Here is a 19,539-nt window from a genome sequence, read left to right on the forward strand (position 1 = left end):
TTTTAGAACAAAGCTTGGCAGCGAATACCATGACTGAATACCTAGAAAGCACCAATGGCCCTTGTCTGATGGGAAGCTGACCCACTCACAATCTTGAAAAAGACTTTTAACTGGAACAAGTCTAGAGTGCCTCATTTCCACTCTACCAATACAGTCTTGTGACTGGAGTTCCTCATTCTTACAAAATATAAAATGAAATATGATCACCAATAATATTATCAATATTTTACTACGTTCAGTGCTACAGATTATTTGTAAAAGGGCTGTTAATGGGACAGGTGTAGTGGCTCACACCTGTAATCCCAACACTTTGGGAGGCTGAGGCAGGCAGATTACTTGAGGCCAGGAGTTTGAGGCCAACTTGGCCAACATGGCGAAACTCCATCTCTACTAAAAATACAAGAATTAGCCGGACATGGTCGCACGTGCCTGTAATCCCAGCTACTCAGGTGGCTGAGGCACAAGAATCACTTGAACCCAGGAGGCAAAGGTTGCAGTAAGCCCAGATGGCACCACTGCACTCCAGCCTGGGTGACAAGACTCTGTCTCAAAGAAAAAAAAGGGGGAGGTGGTTGTTAATGGATAAAATATCAAAAATGAAGGATTAAGAGGCTTCTATTAATTTAACCCAAGGTTGGTGTCAATATAAACAGACTAATTTTCAAGAACTTCAAGTTTTAAAGGGCCCCGAAACAATAAAAACTTGAAATATTAATTTGATATAAGTAAATAATAAAATTAAAACTCCTTTCTCCTCAACAAAAAAAATTCTTACCTCATTTTCAAAGTTATATTCTTCATCGTAAGTCAATTTTTTCATAACGGCCAACATGATTGCCTAAGAATAAAATTGAGAATAAAAGAGTTTTTGTCAGTCTCCTTCTAATTTGATATAATTTGAAATTAAGCTATATTTCAAGGCAAATTATAGACTAAGAATCTACCATTGGTTTAAAAGAAGCATAAAGTCAATTACCTCTACATTAGCTTTTTGCTGATCCGAGAGCACTGTAAGCTGTTAAAAAGTAAGCAATAACTTATTAGGTTTTCTAAAGTTGTACCTGCATATCAGAACATTTTTCTAACCAATTAAGACCTTTTTTTTTTTTTTTTTTGAGACAAGGTCTTGCTCTATTGCCCAGGCTGGAGTGCAGTGGCACAGTCATGACTCACTGCAACCTCCAAATCCCTGGCTCAAGAGATCCTCCCACCTCACCATCCCACAGGAGGGTGGGACCACAGGCACTTGCCACCATGCTTGGCTGGTTTTCTTTTTATTATTTATAGAGATGGAGTCTCCCTATGTTGTCCAGGCTGGTCTCAAATTCCTGGCCTCAAACAATCCTCCTCCTCCCTTACCAAGTGCTGGGATTACAGGTGACAGCCATTATGCCCGGCCTCTAATCAATTAAGATATTTGAAAACATGCACCAAACTTTTTTGGAGGGCAGTTTAGCAGCAGCTGCCTATATTTAAAATGTACCTAACCTAACTTAAGATCAAGTAATGCCACTTCTAGTAAGTAACTTGACATGTAGACAAAGACACCTACAACATATTCTGCAAAAAAGGTTTTTAAACAAAGCGAAACAAGCCTACAAAACCATTAGGAGTTGTACAATGGGATTACCAGTAGTGATCATACCTTTCCACACTGCTGCATAAAATTTCTTAAAATATACATAAAGATAGATGTTATGTTTACTACAACAAAACAGAAACTAAACGCATTTGGGAAGGTATTTTAAGCTTGACTTGATTCAATTAATTCAATGTAAATATACAGAAATGGCTCTTTCCATTTCTGGAATGGAACATCCAATGTCATGTTGATAAGTCACTAATTCTTTTAATTGCTAAATGCTATAATATGGAGACTAACACCACCTACAAGTTCTTTCTGGAAGTGGGGGACACTTTAATCATAAAAAATTGTTGCTGGGCTTGGTGGTTCACACCTGTAATCACAGCACTTTGGGAGGCTGAGGTAGGTGGATCACCTGAGGTAGGGAGTTTGAGACCAGCCTGACCAACATGGAGAAACCCTCTCTCTACCAAAAGTACAAAATTAGCTAGGCGTGGTGGTGCATGCCTGTAATCCCAGGTACTCGGGAGGTTGAGGCAGGAAAATCACTTGAACCTGGGAGGTGGAGGTTGTGGTGAGCTGAGATCGCACCATTGCACTCCAGCCTGGGCAACAACAGCAAAACTCTGTCTCAAAAATAAATAAATAAATAAATAAATAAATAGTTCATGAGAAATGAATGATGTACATGTAAATTAAAATAACAGACCATGCTTATGAAAATTTCAACAGTATTCACAAAGACAGGTTCAAAATAAAAAAATAACCTAAACCTATAACTACCTCTGAAGCTGGTTAGTCTACTGAATTTAGAACCTGAAACTATTTCCTGGCCAATTCTTTTTTTTTTTAAGATGGAAATACATTAGTATTTAACAGTAAGTATCTTTTAGGTAGTAGAATTATGGGTATTTTCTCATTTTTAATTTTCCATATTTTCCACTTCTCCATGGCTCCTTTGTATTATTATGTACTGAGCAAAAAGAATAAAACAAAAACTTACCTGTTTCAAAATATGAAGATAATCATAACAAAATCCAATAATATTAGAAGAAATATCGTCATCCTCATGAATTAGTAGCTGCAACATCAGTGCCACTTTTGTTTCAATAGCTTGTAGTGCCTCTTGAGCATTCTTAATATCCCCATTCTTAATTAATTTACTCCAACTAACTATTAATGACTGTCCCATTCCGTTTACCAGCTTAGAAAATCTGGCCAGGAAGTCAACATCTTCTTCCTATAAGCAATCAAGACACATTTCTGTTTAAAACTGCGTGCCCAAGCTAAGAGGAAAAACTGAACTTTAGTATGAATCAAGTGCTAATTACAGGATTCAATTTTAAAGTGACATTATATATTTAACAATTCCAGGCTGGGCATGGTGGCTTATGCCTGTAATCCCAGTACTCTGGAAGGCCAAGGTGGGTGGATCACCTGAGGTCAAGAGTTCAAGACAAGCCTGGCCAACATGGTGAAACCCCGTCTCTACCAAAAAAGTAAAAAATTGGCCGGGTGTAGTGGCGTGTGCCTGTAATCCCAGCTACTCGGGAGGGTGAGACAGGAGAATCACTTGAACCCGGCAGGTGGAGGTTGCAGTGAGCCAAGACTGCCACTGCACTCCAGCCTGGGCAACAGAGCGAGACTCCATCTCAAACAACAAAACAAAACAAAAAATCTCAATTCCACTATGAACAAGTTGTGTCAGTATCTCCTGAGTTTGTGCGAAATGTGCAATTGCAGGCTTTCAAGTTTAAGAACTGGTATAACCTATTTTCTAAGGAGAATGCTACTGACAACATTTTGGCTAGATGCAGTGGTTTATATTATAATCTCAAGGAGAGTTTATAACATTTAGAAGAAAAAAAAAGCTAACATTATATTTAACTTAGTACCTATCCCAGTTTGTTCTAACAACTTTACATACAAGTTTTTATATAAATTTACCCACCTGGTCAATGCTGAAAAACCCAGCAGACTGTAATACTTGACACAAAGATTCTACTAGTTTCATTTTATCAACAGGGTCCATTCCTTTATTTACAACTTCAAATAAACAGTCACATGCTTCTTCCCGTAGAACTTCTATTGACATATGACCTAGCAGCATATTTATAAACCTGGAATGGGAAAATAAAATTGTTGTAACATTTCCAAAGTCATGAGTTTTAGATACTGTATTTTACAAGTTTATGCTATAAAAATAATAGGCATACTTACCTATCATTGGCTATAAGGGATAAGTCTATCCAAGAGACATAAGCCCCAACTACTTCAAGGCACTGACATGTCACTTCAGAATTAGTATACTGATAATTTTGTAATATTTGGTACCATGATTCCACCAGATTTGGAATGCACTGTTCCCTCATGGTATCTTTTATGAGAGTATTCCTACGAGCCTCCTAAAATACAAAACGCCAAATGCACACATTACCTTACAAAATAATGTTTGATAGCTGAATATACTTGCACAGAGTAAACGTTCAGGCTTGTTAACACATTCCCTACCAGTATTTCCTATTTACCAGCTCTAAGCTCATATCCTGTGATTCTTTGTATTTCCTCTTTCTGTTCTACTCCTCAGTGTCAATTTCTTAGTAAATACAAACTATAAATAAGCATTGCTTAGAAATCTTAAGCATATTTTAAGGTATTTCTCAATACAGTAACAAAGTACTTATACTATGTGATGAAGAATACAGAAGCAGCAACATTGACAACTCCTAAGCAATGCTTCTTCCTTGCTCAGGGACTATACAGCAGTATTAAATAGAGACTACCTTTCTCAACAGATTCATAAAAGAAAATCAACTTGTGTATGTCGCTATGGTATTTGCCTAGTTAAAAAAAATTCAGGCTGGGCGCAGTGGCTCATGCCTGTAATCCCAGCACTTTGGGAGGGCAAGGCGGGCGGATCACCTGAGGTTAGGAGTTTGAGCCCAGCCTGGCGACACCCCAGCTCTACAAAAAATACAAAAATTAGCCAGGTGTGGTGGCATGTGCCTATAATCCCAGCTACTTGGGAGGCTGAGGTGGGAGAATCGCTTGAACCCGGGAGGCGGAGGTTGCAGTTAGCCAAGACTGCACCACTGCACTCCAGCCTGGGCAACAGAGAAAGACTCCGTCTCAAAAAAAAAAATTAACATAATACTTTAATTTCAATATACCTCTGGAAAAAAAATAACCAAGTTTGAGTTCCTTCATAAAATACAATCCAAAACATTAGGTAAATTTATAATTATATAACTTAAGAAAGTTTACCTCAAGAAACCTTTCTGCTCCTTTTAGTATGTGCCCATTATCTCCTACAAAACTTAACATTAAATATAAAAAATCCATGGTTACTTGCCTCTGATGTATGCACCACATCACGATCCACCAACTCTGAATCAATAGCCATGAGGATTCGCAGGTACAGATCTACTCCCCTTGGATTTAGGTCCACTACTGAGAGAATGTCAAAAAAAAACTTGGGCCACTTAGTGAGATACTCTGTAACAAAAAGCAAGGCGAAGACTTGGGCGGCTTTATTTCGTATAAAGGTCTTCTCTGGTTGGGGATTCAGCATCTGACAGAAAAACAGTCCATAAAATTAAATGTAAATTGAAAAGACCCAGAAACATGTTGTCTTATTAAAAGGCAAAGCTTCATCAAATGTCAACATGGCCCAGATAAACTATGCAACAAATATTCTTCAAAATTATTTCGATAATTATGATTATCAAAATAATCAAAAGTATTTAAGTGATTGGACAGATGAAGAACAATTAAATGAACCATTAAAGGCTGTAATGGTTATTCCTCATTCTTACACTTTGACAGAAAAGTTTCATGTGCAGAGTTTTAATAGTTCCTATCATTTCTTCTAAGAAAAAAAATTGTTTTTCTTCTATCTACTTGCTCTTTAAGGAAAATAAAAACTCTAGCTACACAACTGCTTTACATGTTAAGATTAGCTAAAATTAACTGAAAAGAACTCAACTGGCCCTTTATAAAGGGCTCTTGTGGAGAGGCTGTCCAGGAGGGCTCATCTTTAAGAGCCAAACAGAAAGCAGAGTTTGTCAAGTAGTTAAAAACAACTACATTTTAAAACCAAAGTTTCCACAATGTGTCATGGAAGCTATGACCATTTCAGTCATTGATATAATATTAAATTATTGCTAAACTCCCACTTCCATGATCTTTAAAACCAGCACCTTTTAAAAAAGCTACAAAATCAAATGGAGGAACACTGATCAAAATCTTTGAGGTAAAGTTCTAAACTCTTGGAAAAACAAGTTTAAATATCTAGTAATTTGAGGTACTGAATGAAATTACGATTTTACCTGAGCTTGCAGCCATGATATGAGCGTCTCCCTAATTAGTTGTTGTTGAACAGTGGTTAGTTCTGAGTATCTGTTCAAAATAGAGAAGAAAAAGAATAATGGCTATATTTGGTATCTATAGTTGTGAAAAATAACAGCCTCAAATATTTAAAAGAGAAAATTTGTATAGCTCTCAATTATCTAAAAAGTTTCCTAACATAAACTGATAATGCCACTCATCACTGCTTTACAGATAAGGACGAGAGTGGCAGGTAGGATATCAATGTCAATCTTTAATTTGTGATTCTATTCATGTTGAAACGAATGACAGCTACACAATTTTTCGAAAGAAAATATGTTTTGTGGTCTGTGATCTACAGAATAAACCAACAGGTTGAACTAGGAATCCTCTCAGTACTGATTTGTTATTTGGATTAATTAGTAAGTCAGAGATTCTGAACACAAGTGCCCATGCAGTCACTTAACTCTAAGAGACAGCTGTCGTGTAGAAAAACAGGCCTGGTGTTACCAGATATTCTGACTTTTCCAGAAAAGCTGGAAATCTACATTTTTCTGTGAAATGTCTGGATTTTCATTTTTTTTTTTTTTTTGAGACAAGCTGTTGCTGTGTTGCCCAGGCTGAAGTGCAGTGGCACTATCATGGCTCACTGGAGCCCCAACCTCTTGGCCTCAGCTTCCCCAGTAGCTGGGAATACAGAAGCAGGCAGCCACGCCTGGCTAATTTTTTAAAAAAATTTTTTGTAGAGATGAGGTCTCACTATGTTGCCCAGGCTGGTGTCAAACTCCTGAAGTTCAAACGATCCTCTTGCCTTGGCCTCCCAAAGTGCTGAGATCATAGGCATGAGCCACTGCGCCCAGCCTTGGATTTTTATATGTAACCAACAAACTCAGCACTTTTTTAATTTTTGAGATGGAGGCTTGCTGTCACCCAGTCTGGAGTGCAGTGGTGTGATCCTGGCTCACGGCAACCTCCACCTCCCGGGTTCAAGCAATTCTCGTGCCTCAGTCTCGAGTAGCTGGGATTACAGGTGCATGCCACCACATCTGGCTAATTTTTGTATTTTTCATAGAGATGGAATTTCACCATGTTGGCCAGGCTGGTTAGTCTCAAACTCCTGACCTCAAGTGATCCACCGGCCTCAGCCTCCCAAAGTGCCGGGATTACAGGTGACAGCCACCGCGCCTGGCCAACTCAGCACTTTTGAAACACTCTGGGATACATCAAAACATATCTATGACCTGGATATAACATATACACTGTCAATTTATAACCTGTATTATGGTTTCCTTAAGGAAGAAAAACATTAAATTAAAAAAATGACCTCTCCCTGCAAATCTCAGAGTCAAAACAGTGAGAAAAGCCTTACTTGTATTTAACTTGATGTTCCAGTACTTGAAAGCAGAAAAACTTCACATGATCATCACTGAAAAGGAAAAAAAGAAAATGAGATAAGCAGAATATGAACTGAGGGAAAGAAATCGAAGGCAAAATAGTAATGAGTAACACAGCAGAAAAGTTTCTCAAACTAGACCTTTGGCTTGTTTCATACTTACTGGTCTCATTTTATGACGTTAAAATCCATTTACTTAAAAAGCTATGAGAACTTTAAATATTATACAATATTTAAAATTTCCGTTATCTCTGACAAGCAAAAAATTACCAAAATATTAAGATGCACCTTGAATACACTGCTTTGTAAACAGCAAACCATCCCCCTAAATTCCAGATATTAAGATTCCTGGAACAACCCCTTCATTTTACAGTAACAGGTTAGGTGTAAAATGACAAATGGTAGAACAGCCAGAGTCTGAGTGAAAGTAGAGATGGTCATCCAAGTCCTGCTTAAAATTAAACCCCAGTAGTTCTACTGTAGCCAAATCCAAAACAAGCAGGGCCACATGGACTGTCAGTCCAGCTTCAAAGTTTCATATAGTAAACTAAATTACAAATATGGTACCCTTGCTTATAAGATGGGGGCAAAAGTTAACACACTAATTACCCACTTCCAACTGTCTTTCTAGGGGAGTGACAGAGTTGCAGTAAGCCAGCTATAAACACTGACAAAGATCCTTTAGAGACCAACAATCTGCCAATGAAGTGAGTATAAAAGAGTTCCTATTTCTGTAAAAAGTTAGTTGAATGCTTTAGAAAGATTTCATAGAAAGCCACACTGCAGAAGGAAAACATCTGTATATATTTGACATGGCCTACATAACCAGAAAACTCGAGAGGCAGGGACAAATATCTTAAAAATCTATGGATCGTCAATCATTGTACAGAGACCCACGCTTGAAATTGTAGAGGATGGGTTATAGGTGTGACCAACCTACAAATAAAGTAAATGCTAGTCAGTATACAAAGATAAAGACTGTGGTCCAATATCAAAAGTTTGGTCACTGAATGATTATATACCTTAAGTTAAAATTAAAAAGTAAGATATAGGCCAGGCGCGGTGGCTCACGCCTGTAATCCCAGCACTTTGGGAGGCCAAGACGGGCAGATCACGAGGTCAGGAGATCGAGACCATCCTGGCTAACATGGTGAAACCCCGTCTCTACTAAAAAAAAAATTACAAAAAAATTAGCCAGGCATAGTAGTGGGCACCTGTAGTCCCAGCTACTCAGGAGGCTGAGGCAGGAGAATGGCGTGAACCCAGGAGGCGGACCTTGCAGTGAGCCTAGATCGCGCCACTGCACTCCAGCCTGGGCAACAGAGTGAGACTCCATCTCAAGAAAAAAAATAATAATAATAAAATTAAGATATATGTCATTTACAATAACTTTCTTTACCAATGTTTTAGAAAAGCAGTTATCACTCTCAATCATAAGATAAGGAAGTTTTTTCTGCACTTTATTCCAGCTGGGATCTGGTGACAGGTACACAATATATGGCAAAGGATGGTTTTACTGAAAAGTTAATTCTGAAATGGCCAAACTGTTGGTTTACTGCTTTTCTCATTTCTACATGGAATGACTATATGTTAATGACTTTGCAAAAAAAAAAAAAAAAAGTCATAAAATGTTTTTATGAAACACTTTCCAAATACAGGTAAATTTAACAGTCCTGTCATGCCCATAGAAATTTAAATTGTCATGCAAATTTTGTTTTAATTACCTATATGTCCTCTGGGCTAGAGCTTCTGCACACACCTGCCAGGCATCTGGGGAAATCTTTAACTGCTCAAAATAGGCCAGGGCCTGTAAGATTGCAAAACAAAAAAATGCATTTTAGAATAAACAATCTCAATGCCCTGCTAATACTAAACAAAATATTCTGAGAGTTGCAAACTTGTAACAAGTCAGCAAACTTAATAGAAAAACAGCTAAAACATTAAATACAGGCTTCCAAACATATGCAACTTAGGGGTCATTCCTAAAAATAGGTTAAATAAATATAAATTCCATCAGTTAGATAATCAAACCTGTTTTTTTACAGCAGCAACAACACAAAAATGCCCCGCAGACTTCACTGGGTTATTATGAAGAATGAGAGCAAGTGCTTTGTCAACTGCCATACTACTGAGAAATTGCAGAGGATGAGTTAAGGGTGTGATCATATTATAATATGCAATTATAAAATGGCATATAAAGGGCACTTTTCCTATTTAATAGCACATCTGCTATTAAAGCGGTGATTATAAAAGATAAAACATACTGTGTACCTTATCTGATCTACTGTTACAGAAAAGGAGAGTATTTCAAGTCTTTAATTATACCATGTAAGTTTCCTAAAGAGATTAAAATTAGAGTACAAATTAAAACTAGAGTACAAAATTAGAGTACAAATGCATGATACGAATTTTGAAAAATATTAAGTAACTGAAAAGGTCAAAGCTTGAGGAAGTTTCTTATCTCTAAGTTTATGAATTCAGGGCCTTGTAATTGCAAGTAACAGTGCCAACAAGGAGTAAGAGTACTCTAGAATGGATGCAGCACAAAGTCCATATGCTCTCTACCAAACTGTTGGGAAAATGGGAGTTACTTCAGGCACTCTTCCCATCAGCATGTTGCACCAGATGCAGGTTTCACACATGGCAATGGACAAATAGTAGTGAACATCTTGTGAAAAGTATCTCCAACAGACAAGAAAATTGCACATCAACTGGAAACACTGCTACATGATTTGACACCAATTATGTACTGATACAAAACCTGACATGAGGTAAAAGAAACATAAGCCTTAGAGAAACCTAATTTCAATTGGTAAATATTTTTAAAACAGTGGTGTCTCCCACTAGTTATGAAATCAGTTTATGGGTCCTGAACAATTTTTAAAAATGAAATAGAGAATGTTAGATATTCTATACTGTACCCTAGCAAGAATATTACTTTCTGTAACTTGTTTTAGTTATTTATGTGTATATGTACATATAAATATATACACACACACTGGGTCATCAAGATGTAAAGTTATTTTTTTCTTTGGGTTACAGATCAAAGCCACTGTACTTATACTTAGGTGATAGTTTCCTATACTATGTAACTGTATGAATGAGGGAATGGGTTTTCATACATGGTCTTAATGGCTGCTCCCACTGACAGAACACCAGGTAAATGAAGGTGATTAGGTGAAGATCACCAAATATAATATTAAATATGTGGTATAACAAAAAAATACATTTGGGCTTTGCAGCCAGTTGCTGGCTTAGAGCTCTTAAAACTCTTGGGATTTCCCGAGCAACAGGACTATCTTTTGTAATTTATAATGAGCCCCTTTGTGCCAGGCACAGCAGTTCACACCTATAATCCCAACACTCTGGGAGGCCAAAGTGGGAGGATCACTTGAGGCCAGCAGTTCAAGACCAGCCTGGGCAACATAGTGGGACCCTGTCTCTACAAAAAATTTAAAAATTAGCCAGGAGTGGTGACGTGCACCTACAGTCCCAACTACTTGGGAGGCTAAGGTGGAAGGATCGCTAGAGACTTCGAGGTCAACAGAGCTTATGTTAATGAGGTAACTTGGTGTGGGAAACCTAGACAGCCTGAGGAGAGGGCTGGTTACCAGAAAGATCAATTGATTAGAGTGTTGGAAATTTAAGCCCTAACTACCAATCCCTGGGAAGGGGAGAGGGGACTGAAGATTCAACTCTATAAAAACTCCTGAACTTCCAGGTTGGCAAACACATCGAGATGCTGAGAGGTTGGTGTTCCTACAGAGGACACAAAAGCTCTGTGCCCCTTCCCCTATACTTTGCCCTATGCATCACTTCCATGTGGCTGCTCATGAGGTGTATCCTTCATAATAAATCAGTACAAGTCAGTCAACTGTTTTTCTAAGTTCTGTGGGCTACTCCATCATTAGAAATATGACAGGTTCTGGACTCGACTGGTGTCTTAAGTGGGGGCGGTTTGTAAGACTGAGCCCATAACTTGTGGGATGTGATGCTAATCCTGCTAGTGTCAGAGCTGAATTGATTTGTAGGACAACCAGTTGGTGTCCACAGAATCAGAGAGTTGGTTGTTGGTACTGGAAAACAGCCCAGAGTAAATAATGTCTCTCTTTAGAAGTTAAGACTATAAGAGCACAGGCAGCTATAAAAGATATTACTGGCTTAGTTGTTTCTAACAGCAGTCCATGAAACACAGGGTTTCCTTTAGGAATATCTCAGAGGCCAGGGGACAAGGTAGAAGTTAATCATGTATGTTGCACTACCACCTAATATTTCACTTACAAAAGAGGGGAGAGGTGGTTTCAGCTGCTAGCAATGTCATGACATACCATTTTCTTTAAATAATAATAGGTTTTAAGCCAAAGACGAGTGTTTTATTTTTTAAAAAGTGGGAGGCCGGGCACGGTGGGTCACGCCTGTAATCCCAGCACTTTGGGAGGCTGAGGTGGGGAGATCACGAGTTCAGGAGTTTGAGACCAGCCTGACCAACATGGTGAAACCCTGTCTCTACTAAAAATACAGAAATCAGCCGGGCGTGGTGGTGTGCGCTTCTAATCCTAGCTACTCTAATCCCAGCTGAGGCAGGAGAATCTCTTGAACCTGGGAGTTGGAGGTTGCTGTGAGCTGAGATGGCGCCATTCCACTCCAGGCTGGGCAACAGAGCGAAACTCTATCTCAAAAAAAAAAGGGCAGTGGAAGGAGAGGAGAGATAACCTGGAAGTTTTTAGTTTTTAAACAAAGCCTCTGTATTCTGAATCTATGCATTACTAACAATTAAAAAAACAAAATTCTACGACACTGACAAGCAAGTCCAAGCTTTCACCACCTAGTTCTACCCCATACCTTTTTTCTAATGGTTTATTGACTCTATGTGCAAGAGTCAGTTCAACTTTTATTGCCCATGTGAAAAACAGAGAATTACAGATAGACAAGTGAGCAACTGGGGTTGGCAGACAGTCATTCTTCTCACCACCAAACTGAATTAAGTTTCCACTACTCCCGAACTGCAACAAAAGGGCTGTCAAAATTCACTTTCCTTAAGATTTCTTCCCTTTCATCCTAATAAATTGTTATTCAGATTGGCTAAATGGATACCGAATTATGCCTGGACCTGAATGCTTAAAACGTGTCTGTGACAGAACCCATTTTATTGACAAAAGCAGAACTTCTGTATTAAAACCACTAATAATGCATTGGTTTTAATTTTCTGAAAAGAAATCATGGTACATTTTAAAAAACTGGATGCTGGAACTTAAGAAATGAAAGATTTCAAGAGGCACATAAAAATAACAGTAAAGTCCATTTAATAACTAAACATACAGTCAAAGGCTTTTAATTACAAGCATGCAATAGCAAGCTAGACTAAAGGTAAAGATCCATGATGCTTCAACTATGTTTGAAAGTAGGTAGCATAAAACCCTATGGCAAGAAAGATTTGTTTACACAGAGAAGACATGGATTTTAAATGTCTTCTGATGTCCTAACTTATTTGATAGTTTTCTTGTAATTAGCCAGATACTTAAATCTCAATTCCTATTATTTTCCTGTATCTGAAGGGCTACTTATTTAGTAGCAGAGACATGCACATGGTACTATATTATAAACTAGTTGGGGTTTTTTTTTACTGCTTTAAAAGATTTTTTTCTTAAAGTAAGAATAAAAAATGCTATATTTAGTGAGATTGTTAACCTCATTTAGCTCATTTATACAAAGTATTCTTTGCTATGAAAAGTAAAAAGAAAATGCTTCTTCCCTTTCCACTTACCTTATACTTCAGAATGCCCACGTCTTTAACAAAATTAATTATAGGCTTACTCTTTATATTCTTCTATCATTCAGCTATAGTCATGATTATAGTTGTAGGCTACATTAAACTGTTTACATTTATCCAACTATCCCAGCCCTTTATAATGGATTCTTGCCATGTAATCATTTTACTGAAGACATAACCTATCATAACTGCTTATTTATGTGTGCCTAGACCAAATAACAAGAATGTTAAATATCATTAATGTGGCCGGGCAGGGTGGCTCATGCCTATAATCCCAGAATTTTAGGAGGCTGAGGTGGACAGATCGCTTGAGCTCAGGAGTTCAGCCTGGGCAAGATGGTAAAACCCTATCTCTACAAAAAAATTAAAAAAAAAAAAAAATCATTAAGGTAAGTGTTAAAACAGCTTGTATAGATCAAGCCAAGCAATGAGAAAATAAAATACACATGTCTGCTTCTATGGAAAGTCTCTCAAATGAATCCTTTGCATTACAACTTTTAAATAATTAGAAATAATGACTGATGTTGCATAAAGATCCGCCTTGAATCATATTTGATTTTAATACTTTTGCTTGGCCAGGTAAACAGAAAATAAATCACAACACTCACTGTTTCTATATTCAAAATATATTCAAATATCTCAAATTTTTTTGTTTCTGTTCATTTCTACCCAAAGTAGACCTTTGCCAGGTACATTTTTATTCAAGTCCCCTAATCCCAATCTGTGGTGACACGGTTTAAAAAATGATTCAGCAGAGTAACTTACCCTTTGTCTAAAGTCTGAATCAGCATTTGGATTTAGCCCTAATAGAGCCTGTTCATCCATCCTTGCTGCTATACTTGGAGTTTTCTGGTTACAATAGGCGTGCCCTCTGATCCCACAGAAGAATTTATAAACATCTGCCACAAAAAACAAAGTTGAAAGAAAACATTACTTGATAAACAAATAGATGCTTATCCCGAATAATGTAAATGGATAAAATCATGCAAAGAAGCTTAAATGTTTAAATAACTTCTTAGCTTAAATGTTTAAATAACTTCTTTTGGAACTTATCTAAATTACAATTAAAAGTTAGAGCCTAATTCTCAGAAAAATGGGCTCTGCTAACTACTCCATTAATGTGTAATTTCTAAAATCTTAAAGTATGCCATTAAGGTCATCAAGCTTTCTTAGTCTTCAGGATCTTCTTAATAAGGTATAGAAAGTAATCATTTTCTACTTTAAATAGTAGATGCACCTAATTTATGCAGTGTTTTACTTATCTCTAGTACTTAAAAATGCAATTGTGCAAGTGCAGTTAAGTATAAAAATGACAAAACCTATTTTATTACAGTAATTATAATAATCTGTCTACTTACAGATACCAGTATCACAAACCTTCTTTAAAACATTAGAATGGCTGACCTCAGAGTTCAATATCCTTTGGAGTGTTTACTAAATACTACAACAGAAGTCTAACAAAAGGAACAGGATAATGAAAAACCAGTCATTCAGCTTTTGAGCAATGGACTTAGTTTTGCATTTTACAGATCTCTGCTTTTGCCAGCCAATTCTAGAAATTTCAAAAAAAATTTTTCAATAGTAGATACAAAAACCCACAAACCAGCCACGCACAGTGGCTCACACCTGTAATCCCAAACTTTGGGAGGCCGAGGTGGGCAGATCACTTAAGGTCAGGAGTTCAAGCTAGCCTGACCAACACGGTGAAACCCTGTCTCTACTAAAAAGACAAAAATCAGCCAGGCATGGTGGCACACACCTGTAATTCCAGCTCCTCGAGTGTCTGAGGCACAAGAATCGCTTGAACCCAGGAGGCAGAGGTTGTAGTGAGCCAACCCTGCGCCACTGCACTCCAGCCTGGAGAGTTAAGACTGAGATTCCATCTCAAAAAAAAAAAAAAAAAAAAAAAAAAAAAGTCACATGACTTAACACTGACTACTCTTATTTAAAGATTTTTTTTCTTTTTTTTTTTTTTGAGACGGAGTCTCACTCTGTCGCCGGGGCTAGAGAGATAGCATGAGGCAGAGATCTCAGCACATAGCAAAGCTCCGCCCTCAGGGTTCACGCAATTCTCCTGCCTCAGCCTCCCGAGTAGCTGGGACTACAGGCGTCTCGCCACCTCACCCGGCTAGTTTTTGTATTTTTTTTAGTAGAGACGGGGTTTCCACGTGGTTAGCCAGGAGGTCTCGCTCTCCCTCTGACCTCATGATCCGCCGTCTCGGCTCCCAAGTGCTGGGATTATCAGGCTTGAAGCCACCCGTCGCGCCAGATTTTTTTTTTAATCTCTGAGAAGTAATCTACTTCTTCACAATATAGATTCTAACATTCTCAAATAATAAGCCGCAAAAGGCATCCTAGTTTTTGATAGAATGTATATTCATTTGAGCAAACATGGAACAAACTCTAAATGATGTGAAAATATTATTTATTTTCTCAAGACCTATAAGGTAGGGAGACCGAGTCTTACTACTTCCATTAAAGGCTGTGGGGGGCCAGGCATGGTGGCTCATGCCTGTAATCCCAGCACTTTGGGAGGCCGAGGCAGGTGGATCACTTGAGGTCAGGAGTTCAAGACCAGCCTGGCCAACATAGTAAAATCCCCTCTCTACTAAAAATACAAAAAAATTAGCGGAGCATGGTGGCACATACCTGTAATCCCAGTTACTTGGGAGGTTGAGGCAGGAGAATGGCTTGAACCCAGGAGGTGGAGGTTGCAGTGAGCTGAGATCATGCCACTGCACTCCAGCCTGGGCGACAGAGAGACTATCTCAAAGAAAACAAAAAAAGGCTGTGGGGTTTTTCGTTTCAATTATCATAACCAAAGACGCCAAAAGACTAATTGGGTTGGGGGTAGGGGAGAAAAGCCTTTTAAGGGAATAGCAAAGCCAGGCTCAGATCCAGGTTACAGGATACCTACAACATGCTTTTCTGTATTCCTCTGAGCCTGCCTGAATCAAATAACTCAGGATATGGACTGAGAGCTTTGAAGACAGCTCAGCCCTTTCTCTTATGGTTCATATCATACTTGCAGACTTCAAGGCAGTGTAACTCCCTGCTGCCTTCAGATTATGATCCAAACACTTCTAAATGACTCCTCACTATTCTGCACCACAGGTCAGCAAGGCCAGTGCTAGTGAACCACATGGCAGTTCTCCAATGGTATTCTACCTTTCATCTTTGCACACTGCTCTTTCTTCTTGTTAGTAGGTTAACCCCTGCTGTTCTTTGAAATTCAACATAGAAGCCATCTCTTTCAAGAACACTTATTTGACCCCTATTGTCCAACTCTCCCAAATTGGATTACATGCCCCATCCTAAGCACTGCTATGTTGTCACTGCCAGCTTACTAGTTTTCTCTCACTAATCTTTTTTTTTTTTTTTTTTTTTGAGACAGTCTCACTCTGTCACCCAGGGTGGAGTGTAGTGGCACAATCTCGGCTCACTGCAGCCTCTGGCTCCCAGGTTCAAGTGATTCTTCTGCCTCAGCCTCCCGAATAGCTGGGATTACAAGGGTGAGCCACCACACCTCACTAATTTTTGTAGTTTTTAGTAGAGATGGGGTTTCGCCATGTTGCCCAGGCTGCTCTCGAACCCCTAACCTCAGGTGATCTGCCTGCCTCGGCCTCCCAAAGTGCTGGGATTACAGGTGTGAGCTACTCAGCCATCTCTCATAATCTTAAAGGGCAAGGTCTTCACTATCCATCACTATGTCCCTAGGACGTAGTAGAGCATAGGTTTTGGATTTCAAAGACCTGGGTATATCCCCATCTTGTCATTTTTTTAATTGGGGCCACTTGGAAAACTTACAAAACCTAAGAGAACCCTTTCTATGACATGGGAAAAAGACCATCTGCCTCATAAAGTTGTAAAGGCTTCAAAGAGATAAGGTATGCAGAGCATGGCTGGCACATAGTGAGCCCTCAATAGGTTGTTTATAATCAGAGGCAGGAACATGGGGGATGGAAACTACTTGGGGCGTTCTTATACTAGTAGATCAGCATTTTAAAAGATAGAAAACACAAAGAAAGGCACTGGTTCCCTTTGCTCCCCCTAAATGTTAAGAAAATCTGATGTCCATTCCCCTGAAAAATGCACACAGAGGGAAAAAACAATTTCGGAGTTTCTAAGAATCCCAGATTGAGAAGTCCAATAAAAGCTTCCTTGAATTTGCTATGGCTTTTAAAAAAAAATGCTGGCCGGGCAGGGTGGCTCATACCTGTAATCCCAGCACTTAGGAAGGCCAAGCGGGGGAGGGATCACCTGAGGTGTATGGAGTTGGACCAACCTGACCAGCATGGAGAAACCCTGGCTCTACTAAAAATTCAAAAATTAGCCGGGTGTGGTGGCACATGACTGTAAGCCCAGCTATTCGGGAGGCTGAGGCAGAAGAATCGCTTTAACCTGGTAGGCGGAGTTGCAGTGAGCGGAGATCGTACCATTGCACTCCAGCCTGGGCGACAGAGTGAGACACCGTGTCAAAAAAAAAAAAAAAAAAAAAGCTTAAGCTTGGTCAAGTCACTCTGAAGCTATCGGAGAAAAATCAAGTGGCCCCAAGGAAAACAGCCAATAAACCCAAGGAAACAAACTAGTTACAGTTGTCACTACAAAAAGAATCCCCCACAGAGAAGGCACTTGGACGATCAATATGCAGTGGAAGGCTGGGCACGGTGGTTCACGCCTGTAATCCCAGCACTTTTGGGAAGCCGAGGCGGGTGGATCACGAGGTCAGGAGATCGAGACCATCCTGGCTAACACGGCGAAACACCGTCTCCACGAAAAATACAAAAAGTAGCCAGGTGTGGCAGCGCGCGCCTGTAACAGAGCTACTCGGGAGGCTGAGGCAGTAGAATCACTTGAACCTGGAAGGCACAGGTTGCAGTAAGCCGAGATGGCATCACTGCACTGCAGCCTGGGTGACAGAACGAGACTCCGTCTCAAAAAAAAAAAAAAAAAAACAAACCCAAAAACTTTGTTTCAATACGGTAAACAATTATGTATCGTGCAAAGGTTCTGGGGGGAAGGCGAGCAACATACTTAAAATATTAAGCCTTAACTTTTCCTGGACAGCCATTAAGAATCAAACAATTTGGAAAAATTCCTCTACACCTACTGAAGACTGTTTCAAAGACTACGACTGAATCTTTCCAGCCTTTTAACACCACGCTGACAAGTCGGTTTAATGAAACTTAACTCTCCCCAACCCCGCCCGCCACAACTAATTAGCACTTTCAAAAGTACTCGTTTTCTGGTTACAGGAAAACCTCATGCTTCTCTAGTCCTGCAGGATAATGAGGAAGATTTGAGAAGAAATGGAGCGTCCGTGCTGGCCAATTACTGCACAGAAATAACACTTTTCCTCCTTTTTGTCCAGGAGTGGGGAAAGAATCAAGTTAGGGGTGTCCACAGTTGATAAGGCTACAACGATGACTAACGGGCTTGGGAACTACAGGCGATGCCGACCCTCCTCGGCTAGCCTTGCTCCCATCCCTCCCCCGATCCCTCCCCTAAAGGAAGCCTCGTGGCAATTCGGGTGATGAAACATCAGGCAACGGGCGGCCACGCACTCGGGACGCGCTCCTCGGCGGCGGCCCCGGATCGTACCCACCCCCACCCGGTCCGCCCAGCCTGGAGGTGCACCGCCATGGAGGGTCCCAAGCCTGCACCCTCCCGGGCGTCGGGACTCCCCCGGGCCGGTCCGCCCCGGCCAACTTCCTCGAAGCCTCACGCGGACCAAATCCGGCCCGGTCCCGCCGCCCCCGATCCCCGAGTCACCTTCCCTATCACTCCATCCCGCCTCCCAGTCTGCACTCCAGATGGTCAGCCAGCGGAGCGGAGCGGCGCGGCACGCAGAGAGCTCGAAGAGCGGCCCTCGTCCTTGTCGCCGTAGTCCTCCGCCACGGCCGCAGGGCCAACGCCAGAGACGCAGCTGGCAGGGACCGCGCGCCTCTAGCCGCTCCGCGTCCCCTGGCACCTTCTCTTGCGTGGCGCCGGGCAGGCAGGCAAGCAAGCAAGCAAGCGGGCGGGGTCGGCGCCCCAGGAAGGGAAAGAGCGCGAGGGCCGGCTAACGCCGCCGCCGCCGCCGCCGCTGAGTCAGCGCGAAGCGCGCTCCCCGCGTCGGTGCCGCGCGGGCGGGCGCCGGCGCCAGCAGTCTCATGGAGAGTGCGGGCGGCAGCCCGCGGGCTGGGGCTGGAGGCCTACAACTCCCAGCATGCAGCGAGCGGGCGGCGCTTCCGGGCGGCGAGGTGCACACGCGCTCCCTGGCGCTCGCCGGAAGGCGTGGTCGCCGGGGCTTGAGATGCATGCCGGGATGAGGCGTCCGGCACAGGAGTCCCTACCCAGCTCCTGAATTCCCGGCTGTGCCTGTCTGGTGTCAGAGCTCAAGCGTCAGGTTCGCCCCGTGCGTTCCACACAGGCTTCTAGTAATTAAGAGTACGGATTCACGAATCAAGATGACGTGGTTCTAAC

At 40.7% G+C, this 19,539-nt stretch overlaps 1 protein-coding gene across 2 annotated transcripts in view; it reads right to left on the bottom strand.

Moving 5' to 3' along the window:
- XPOT (exportin for tRNA) overlaps positions 1-19,279 on the bottom strand; it is a 43,226-nt gene extending 23,947 nt beyond the window's left edge. Inside the window, exons 1-11 of one of the 2 annotated variants that reach the window (XM_017872595.1) lie at positions 18,847-19,279; positions 13,840-13,973; positions 9,029-9,111; positions 7,281-7,337; positions 5,914-5,983; positions 4,938-5,156; positions 3,806-3,990; positions 3,537-3,705; positions 2,589-2,825; positions 977-1,015; positions 776-838 (exon numbers count right to left, since the gene is read on the bottom strand). In XM_017872595.1, the coding sequence (XP_017728084.1) occupies positions 776-838; positions 977-1,015; positions 2,589-2,825; positions 3,537-3,705; positions 3,806-3,990; positions 4,938-5,156; positions 5,914-5,983; positions 7,281-7,337; positions 9,029-9,111; positions 13,840-13,899 (1,182 nt within the window). In that variant the 5' untranslated portion in view covers positions 13,900-13,973; positions 18,847-19,279. Of the gene's footprint in view, positions 1-775; positions 839-976; positions 1,016-2,588; positions 2,826-3,536; positions 3,706-3,805; positions 3,991-4,937; positions 5,157-5,913; positions 5,984-7,280; positions 7,338-9,028; positions 9,112-13,839; positions 13,974-15,723; positions 15,763-18,846 lie in introns of those variants that run through there. The other variant, XM_017872605.1, reaches the window with a different exon arrangement.
- Positions 19,280-19,539: the final 260 nt, after the last annotated feature.

Source organism: Rhinopithecus bieti, unplaced genomic scaffold (genome assembly GCF_001698545.2).
Source record: "Rhinopithecus bieti isolate Rb0 unplaced genomic scaffold, ASM169854v2 scaffold_1103, whole genome shotgun sequence".
Lineage (NCBI taxonomy): Eukaryota > Metazoa > Chordata > Mammalia > Primates > Cercopithecidae > Rhinopithecus > Rhinopithecus bieti.